At 41.8% G+C, this 9256-nt stretch overlaps 1 protein-coding gene across 1 annotated transcript; it reads right to left on the bottom strand.

Moving 5' to 3' along the window:
* Position 1: 1 nt before the first annotated feature.
* Positions 2–9232, bottom strand: SHPK (sedoheptulokinase). Its single transcript, XM_076354827.1, has 7 exons — positions 8679–9232; positions 7275–7416; positions 4277–4460; positions 2905–3057; positions 1613–1788; positions 1293–1493; positions 2–413 (listed from the first exon to the last, which is right to left on the bottom strand). Exons 1-7 carry the CDS (start codon positions 8859–8861, stop codon positions 19–21), a joined length of 1434 nt encoding a protein of 477 aa, XP_076210942.1. The 5' UTR covers positions 8862–9232; the 3' UTR covers positions 2–18.
* Positions 9233–9256: the final 24 nt, after the last annotated feature.

Here is a 9256-nt window from a genome sequence, read left to right as displayed (position 1 = left end):
GCATTCCAAACAATGACTTTATTTTCTGTGGAACATCACCATGGCAGCCCCCACAGCAGCATCGACATCCTTCCCATAAACCACAGGGAATGGAAAAATCCTTTCTACTTCCTGCCTCAGCACCTCGTTCCTGGCAAGGGCACTCCCGCTCCCCAGAATCCTCCTCACTCCCGTCTCCATCAGGCGCTGCACAGGTAACATGGAACAGAGGTTTTCAACGATGCCACGGCACAGAGCTCTGGTTACGTGACCCAGGGAGAGGTCAGAGACAGCAATATTGGTCACTGACGCCATCTGCTCGGGAATGTGCCTCTCTCCAAATATGGTTGGGTGGACTGAGAGTTTGCTGTTGTTTTGGGCCAAGGCTGCTTTGATTATCTTTGTATAGATGGCAGACTCCTGAACCTGAAGTCCTGCAGATGAGAAATACCATGTTACTAACCTGAAGGGGTCTAGTGTATCTTACATGTGGAGACTTAAAATGGATGCTGATCCACCTGTTCAGCAAAATACTGTATATCTTTTCCCTGTCCCAAAGGTAACTGTTTTTCCAGGATTATGAACCACAGTTCTCCCATCCAACTGTATCTAGTATCTGTGATACTACAAATGTTTTTCTGATTACAGAAACTGCCTTTCCTGATAAAACAGCTATTCCTCTTTGCCTATACTGTGCTGAGTTACACAAAACATCTTTAAAGGCACTAATGGCAGACTTCAGCTTCAGTGGCTGGATTGCATGTGAATGCAAAGTTCACTTCAAGTACTCACTGAAAGAACAATTTCAGAGCTTATTTCTGTATTGCAAAACCCAAGAGATTATAAAAAAAAAACAAACTGTGAAGATCATGTTTAAAGCACTTAGAATATATTACATGAGTTTGAGTCTTAAAATCCATGAGTGCTGCATATTTTGCAGCAAAAGGCAACTGATATTATCAAGGGACTCTTTTGGACTGCAGCCATACAAAATTAGAGGCTGTCCTCAAATTTGCTGACCTTTCCTTTTGAAAAACACCTTGCAAAAAAATTAATCCTCTGTGTTCTTGAAACAAAAGAAAACCCAAAACCTAGAGGCAATGTGAATGTGGAGTCCAAACATGACTGTCCCAGCATGTTCATAAGCTTCAGCAGGAAATTACAGAGATCTAGAAAGCATGACCCAAGAGCTACATCCTTGTTCTTTACATGGCATGACAAAACAGCTCTAGGCTTGTTCCTTTGCCTTAGCTTCCTTTTACCTTGTGGATCAACCTCAATTTTAAGTTTCAACTATCCTTGAAATAGCTTACCTAGCTCTTCTGTCCACCGTGCCACCATGTCCACAAATGTTGCTAGCACATTGCCTCCGTTAAGTGATGCTGCCACTGCCAAGTAGTAACCATTGAAGTAAGGAAAATAAGTAACAGCTGAGGAAGGATCTGGTGTCTCTGGAGGCTGGAAACCCTGGGGCATTGAGACAGTCAGCTGAGCAGAGGTACTGATATTAAGAACTAGAACACAAAAGGAAAATAAAAGAAAAAAAGAAAAAGAAAAAAAAAATCAGTGTTTTACTAGGCTACCCTGAAGGAGGACAATGAGAAAACCAAGTAAGATACCAAAATGATCATACCTGCATCAGTCCTCTCAGTCAGACAGGAATAAACAGAGCACTGGAAATCTCCCAGAGCAATTCCTACTTTTGCTCCTTTGGGTATTCCATGCCATGCACAGATTGTCCTGCCTGCAATACTGCCAGGGTCTCCCACCTCTGGAAGCAAGTGAACAGGAAAGCCGGATTTTTTCAATCTGCAATCAGAACAACATTGTTGCAGGAAAGCAGTATGGGAACGTGCAGCATGACTACAAAAACCTCTTTGAAGTCATAGGTGAACCTGGCCATACATTTGTGGCTGCTGGATTTATGGATGCTTTCACCTATTTAGAAAGCTTTGTCTTGGACAGGGGCAGCATTCCAGTTCAATGGGCTGGGTAAACTAGAATGGTCTAGAAGAATAAATAGCTTTCCTTTATATGCAATCTGATGACCTGAGATTATACAGCAGTACATGTTCAGCAAGTTTAACCTACTGATGTCATATGGACAAGCAGTTCCAGGGTAAAGGGACAATCACAGAAACAGCAAAAAAAAGGTAACTTCTAAGTGTCAAAGAACTTTAAGCTGTCATGCAGTTAGTGGTTCAAAACCAAATCACAAAGTTAAGTCCAACAAACTCCTTACACAATCAAATTGCAAGATACATTACATTGCTACAGCAACAACACCGGATTAGTAAAAGTTCAGTAGGCCAAATGCAAGTTTCTGTCACTCTTTCATACCTTCATGAGCAGATTTTTTCATCTTGGAGTCCTGGCCTAACCTAAGCCCTGAAATATATAAGGACTTAATGCTCAGCCCTGAAAGAGCAAACCATTAAAATAAATAAGTAAATAAACAAACTAATTCCCTGTAAGACTTCCTGTAGCCTAATAAGTCTTAGGTATTACCACCACTAAGTCTTAGTAGTTACGAAGGAGCTCAGCTGAAAGAACTAGAGAGTAATAACTGTCTTTTACCATCGCAGAGGTAACACCTTGGCTGCAACATGCACTTGTCCATCCCATCCCAGCACAGAAAGGAAGAGAACAGTTTGGTATACAATGCCTCACTGACGAGTCTCTCAGCTCTGCTGTCTTAGGTATTTCTAAAAATACTGTGCCCAATTTTGTATCACTTAAACATATATACCTTACAAACCAGAGCAAACTCTCAATGGTTCTTCAGTACAGGCTCCACCACAATTGATTAGGAGTAACTTTCAATCACTTTTTTTCTGTAGCACATTCATACTTAGGGCCCAAAGAGGTGTTCACATTGCCTGACACAATCAATGCACGAAACAACTGAATGACCTTAGCACTTACATGTCAGTATTCCAGCTTTTGTTTCTGGAATTAAAATATCCCCAGCTGGCAGCATTCTGGACGGACATGAGTGGCTTCTTCAGGTCACACAACATGGCAACCACATAGTCATGGATAGTGCCAGCTGCATCATAAGACTTCAGAAAATCTGGACTTTTAAACAAAACATTTTAAAAACAAAAACAATGAGGGGTGCTTTAAGGCAGTGGGAGCAAGATTACTTCTAGTGCTACAGGAAACTTCAGACATGTGTGGTCCCATCTGAAAATCAAACAGCCATCTCAGTGATCAACCTGCATTTTGTTGTTTTGGTTTGGTTTGTTTTTTTAAATGGAATTTGTTTTCCAAGCTGTTACCACAGCAGCAATACTTATCTCCTGATGGAAGATGGAGAGACAGCGGCTTTAAGGAATGAGTTGTCTAGGTTGAAAAGCACACCATTGCAAAAGTTACCAGGAAGGTAGTAATTGTTTGCACAAAAAAAAGTCACTTTGTTGATCCTGGAGCATTTCAGAAAAATAGGTAGATTCCTGCAGTTGCTCTAGGATCCACAAATTATATGAATGGAAATGTACCAAATGGTGAAACAAAACAGGAACAAAACAAAGCAGCTGGACTCATGAGTTATACAGGTCTAAAGCAAGATCATGCCGTGCTCCATATATTTGCTGAACACACATTGGAAGAAACCAAGATCTAATACGTTTTTCCCCATTTATTGAACCTGGATGCATTGCTGAGGAAGACACTGGCTCTTTGAGAAACATAGCATACTGCAGACGAAACTGAAGAGCAAATCTTGCTGATGCCAAGTCATAAGTGAAAAATTATATCCTCTGCAAACATGCCACAACAAAGCAGACCATTCGTAACACCTCATAAGGATCTCGGTGCCTAAGGAAGGAAGGACCCGAAATTAATTTAGGGACTGTTTGTTTTAGCATCTGGCAGCAACCAGACAAAGCAACTCTTTACTGTTTTAGGCATGTTTGTACTTTTCACAATCTGTGCAAGGCAAAATTATAGTGTTCAAACTGCAGAGCTCCTCTGAACGGTAGAATGGACTAGAATTATTCTGATACTTTAAGGCTTCTGTTCCTATATGGTCAGAAGCTATTCTTTTTATTAGAGAGATCTTTAGTATTTTTATGAGGTCAGAGACTCTTGTGTGCTCAGTTGCATATAGTTTGTATTGAATATTGCCATTTTAAATATTGACTACTTAATTAATATTATGGTTACAGAGAAACACAGCCCCTCAGTCTGTAGTGGCATTAACATGCTACAGGAATGCTAATTGTCACATAAATTTGAGATGAGAAACTGCCAGTGAAACAGCCTGATACAGAAGACCTTTTAAGAATCAACATACCTGTTCTTTAAATACCAGTAGACTGTGGCACACCCAAATCCTGTAGCCAAGCTTGTATGTGACTGTGGCAGAGGAAGAGAAGAGAGGAAGGTGGGACTGCAGCGGCTGTCTTGCCAAGTAATCAGATGACTGACTTCCTCTGGCTCAAAGGTAGGGCCTGTACCACACACTGTCCACTTGCAACCTGAAACACACAGTATCCAAGAAGTCCAGTGATTCCCTGCAGCATAGTCTGCTCGGCATTCTTCATTTCTGGACACTTGATAATTTGTCAAATATATTGGAAAAAGAGCAGAAACAGAGAAAGCAGTGATTGTAATCGAATTAATTAGTCATAGTTTTCAGCCCTAGACAACGTCATAATGCCAGTCATCCTTTGCTAAAACAGAGAATGATATCCAAAGCCTTCCTTCTCTATAACGCTCCTACTGCCTAGAGGAACAAGCAACTTGCACCTTGAGATATTAATGTTACAACTTAAATAACAGGTGACCCACAAAAAAAAAAAAAAAAAAAAAAAATCACAATTCTCCTATGGGAGGTAATAAGCCGATATGACAGCTCTCACATATAAACCTTAACTGGGATCTGCCACATCACGACCTGGAGAATGCTGTATTAGTAATGAACTGCCTATGATGGATAGCATGTAGTTTCATCACCTTTTGAGCCAAAGCAGCAGGAAATCTGGATCTATATGTATTAAGCAATGGACTGCAAAGTACTAAAGAATATCCCTCCCCTGTGCTACGCAACAAAGCTTCACCAAAGGTAGAATAGGGTTTAACTCAGTTTTCAGTTTACCAGGCCAGCATGTTCCTTTTGAACACAGAACACTACACCTTCACATTCTTTCATGTGAAGGCCTCAGGTAAATTATGGCAACTTCTCAGAGCTGCTCAGAGCCTTCTCAGCAATGTCTGCTATTGCTCCGGTCCAGTGTGCTACTCTCTGCCCTGACATGCTCACCACAAGCAGTCCTGCAAAGGCAGCATACGGTCCTGTCAGAGCAGCAAACTCAGCAGAGGCTGAGCTCAAGCACTGGCATGTGATGTCTGCTAGCACACTCCACAGCACAGCTTCAGCCTCTGACAACTACTGCTCTCCCGGGTGACCCCTGGCCACAACATGGGGATACACACCGTCTCCAGCTGGCTCTGCAACTGAGGCAACCTTTTGTTTTTTGGCTGGGGATGGGAGCAGAGTTTCAAGCTGTGCTGTGCCACCTGTCCAACAGGTCAGAGAAGAGACCCAGCTGCTTAACTGACTAGCACAAATACGGCTAAAAGAGTCTTTCTTGGGCTGCGTACAGGGATTTGAAGTTACACTCACACAGTAAAAAAGCAGCCATGAAAGCTGGGAAGTACTATATGAAACAAACACACACTTTTTCTTGTTCCCTTAATTCCCTGTTCTATCAAGTCTGTTTGAACTGAATTTCCAATTGGTTTGCTTTTCTAGTTTTAAATGGATTCTAAGAAATATTATTAACCATAAATCTAACCCTAAAGGATGCTATTAAAAATGTAATTTGTGTCCCAAAGTGCATGGATACACTTAGTCTACTCAAAACAAGCGAGAGCAAACACTCTCTTTCACTTGATAGAAATGAAACAAAAGTGGCATGTGGCTTTAGGAAATAAAATATTAACCAATATGACATAAGAATCTATGTCTACCATAAACCCATGAGGCTTTGTTATGCAGCCCTTGGGACAGCTGGAAAACAAGCAACAGCTCCTTCAGTCCATCAGCCTTTGGATTTCTTTCTTTCTAATCATTTTAGTATTTAACATAAAATTACAGTCAGTAATGAATAGCATAGTGTCTCTTAAAGCAATTAAGACCCTGACAACTTTTGACAGGCAGTCACCAGCACTTTTGGGAAATCTATTCTGTGGTTTACAATAAATCTTTGCTTAATCTGCATAACTCCTGTTATTGTAAGACAATTGTAATTGTTCAGATGTGCACATCATAAGGTAAAGAGAAAGAAGACGTGGAACCACATTCTGAAAGCCTTAGACTGTTTATAGGACATTAACCAAGAAGATAATGCATCCCTATCTCACAGGGCCGGCAATCCAAGGCCTGAATTTTTCAAACATCCTCGCCGTCACAAAAAATTATTTGAGAATTTGCACAATCAAGCCTCATGTGACTACCTCACTGTGGTTGATTTTGTTTCTGAGGTCTTGACCCTTCATTCTACAAGCAGCTGAGTATTCAAAATCATGACCATAATCCTTTTCCAGCTCCTACTAACAGAAGCATAAGCAGCAAGATGAATGCAACATGACAGTCTATGACTTCCTAGGAAAAGACGCCTTGACATTGGGGGGGAGGGGGGGGAGAGCGGGAGAGGAAAAAAAAAAAAAAAAAGAGGACTGAAAACATCGTTTATTGAACTTCAGTTTTTCTCCTACTGTACTTTCAAACAGCATTTCAAAATAGCATAGCTATATTCACTGTTGGATAGCTACTGCTATGCACATTCTAACATAAAGATCAAGCATAGCTTATTTTTGAAGGCATACGCAGAACTGCTAATACTGCTACTGTAGAATCATTAGAAGGTATTGAGATACTGGGCAACAGCTAGTTAAGTGTTTTATGAGGTGAGTAACATTCCCTCCCTAAAAAAGTCATTCACATGATTCAGAAGTTCTTTCAACTGGCAGCAGATAGCATATGATGGACAAGCAATTAGCAAGCCACAAATGTTATTCCTCCTTCATATTAATAATTGTGCTGACTCTGCAGGGATCTCATAAGACTAAATCTTTTAACTAATCTGTGTAAACAACATGGTCAACTATAGTCAGTAGCTGAAATTCCAGTAATTAAAGCAAAATTCCCACAGAAGATCTTCTATTAACTCTGTTTTACAGAAGACCAAAGTGAACATGCAACAGTTTCCCACAGATCCCTTCAGTGTTAAAAATTTATTTTCTGCATCATAATACTCTGAACAGGAATGCCAAAGAATTAATGTTACCTTCATCTTTTTTCCAAAATACAATCCCGTGCATTTGTCCTGAAATGCCAATGTGACTGACTCTTTGAAGCTGCTGCTGAGGTAGAGTAGCAAGGCATTCATTCAATGCTCTTACTATTCTCCGGACATTCTGCTCCATTCCCTGTAACCATAAAGCATTATTCTGAGCATGAAACCATTCGGATTCACTCACTGTATTTATTAAACAAGGCTACTCTAGTCAGAAGTGAAGAACAGAATTCATTTAGCTTAATAGCTTGTATTAGAATAACATTCACTACTAAACTGAAAGAAAAAAATGCAAAGAAACCCACAAAATCACAAAAACTAAAAACCAATACTAGCAAGTTGAGAATGAGATAACAGCCTCTTAAACTGAAGGCCAAATAATTCTTAATTTCCTGAGTTACCATACTCAAATATACCTTTTTTAAAAAAATCCATTAACACTCACTGCACGCTTTCATCAGTTCACCTTATATATTACTCTTCTTTTTCCTCACAAAGAGGATTATCTGCGTGTTCTGACTGGCATGCAGTCTCCCTTACATCTTCCTAAAGTTCCTCTGTATCTACTCACTGTTGATTTTGACGATGCTGATATACTTCGTTTCTGGATACTCTATTCCTAGAACTACCCAGCAAACTGCTCTACTTGGCAAACTGACCAAACCATGCCACAAGAGAAGCTGTATTCCAGCTTTCACACTTTTGAAGATTCAGATTACTTTGAGACAGACCAATATGAAGATTATAAGCAAAAGTATTCAAATATAGGCTACATATAGATGTGAACTAATCTGTGCATACATACTTTTGGCTGCATAAACATGACTGTAGAGAGGAGGGTTGGCCTGTTTGGTAGGCCTGTTTGGTATCTTTGCTCAGAAATTAGCCCCTGCACTCACTATAATACTAGGCTAGAGGAATGTTGATACCTATTTTTTATGATTCTGTTTCATCCTTTCTTAGACTGACCAACACAATGAATGTAAAGAGTACATGTTCCTGGTTATTTCCACAGGGCATTTCCAGTTGTGATTCCATCTCACATTAAAGTGAAAAATATCCTTCCAGTTGGCAAGTGGTTGCTGTTTCCTGACTGGTAGCATCAAAGACAAGGTGACGGTTCACGGGAGAATAGTTTTAGATTGTCTTATGCAACTTTTCAAAACCTGGGTCTTTCTTAAATCAAGCAGCTGTACTCGACTTTCTTGAACAGTAAACAGCATTTTAATTCTACTTTCAGACATCCAGACACATGCAGCAACAATCTGTCAATCTAGGCACAAAAACAATCCAGGAAAGCCACTGAAGTCTGCATAATGTAGCAAAACAACCCAGCTGCTACAAGGCAAGGCCAGTATCCTGAAATTCCCAGCAGCGCTATCTGCCAGCCCTTACCTGCGGTCCAGCTTCCAGGCTACTGGTGTGCGCCTGCGTCTCCCTGGAGCAGCTCTCTGCCACCACCTGCCCTCGCTCTGCCCCTACCAACAGGGCTGCCTTAACCGACGTAGTGCCCAGGTCTATGCCCAGCACGCAGGCAGGAGCAGGCCTGCCTGCTGCCTCGCTGCCCGCCATGGCCATGGGTAGAGGGGATTGCTTTCACCTTCCCCACCACGGATGTCTCTACATGGCAGCCGGACCAACACCCACCATGCTGAACCCCACACTGCTCCTTGCTGCCTCCGAGGGGGCACCTGCCCCAAGAGCCAAGGGTGCCGAGGGCACAATCAGTGCGGTCTCCCACCCCAGCAGCACGCAGGGACTGGGCAGCCTGGACTGGGCAAGCGGCCTGGACTTTGCCCTCTGGCTGAAGAGGTCTCCCCTCAGCAGTGCCTGCGCGCTATCCCTCCATCTTGAGCGTGACAAACCGTCCCTTCCCCAGCCCTCTCCGGTGACCTGCGCAGCTTTAAACGAAACTTCAACAAACAACCAACGCAACGAGTCCTCCCTCCGCCCGCAGCTCTCCCTCCTCACAG

The sequence above is a fragment of the Aptenodytes patagonicus genome, chromosome 17 (genome assembly GCF_965638725.1).
Source record: "Aptenodytes patagonicus chromosome 17, bAptPat1.pri.cur, whole genome shotgun sequence".
NCBI classification, from domain to species: Eukaryota; Metazoa; Chordata; class Aves; order Sphenisciformes; family Spheniscidae; genus Aptenodytes; species Aptenodytes patagonicus.
This window is presented reverse-complemented; position numbering and strand designations above follow the sequence as displayed.

Coding starts and splice junctions, on each gene's coding strand:
- SHPK (XM_076354827.1), bottom strand. CDS start 8,861: ATGGCCATGGCGGGCAGCGAGGCAGCAGGCAGGCCTGCTCCTGCCTGC. Junction 1,789..2,904: donor AAAAGCTGGAATACTGACAT/GTAAGTGCTAAG, acceptor TTCTGATTGCAG/ATTGAAAAAATCCGGCTTTC. Junction 414..1,292: donor ACGGTGGACAGAAGAGCTAG/GTAAGCTATTTC, acceptor TCTCATCTGCAG/GACTTCAGGTTCAGGAGTCT.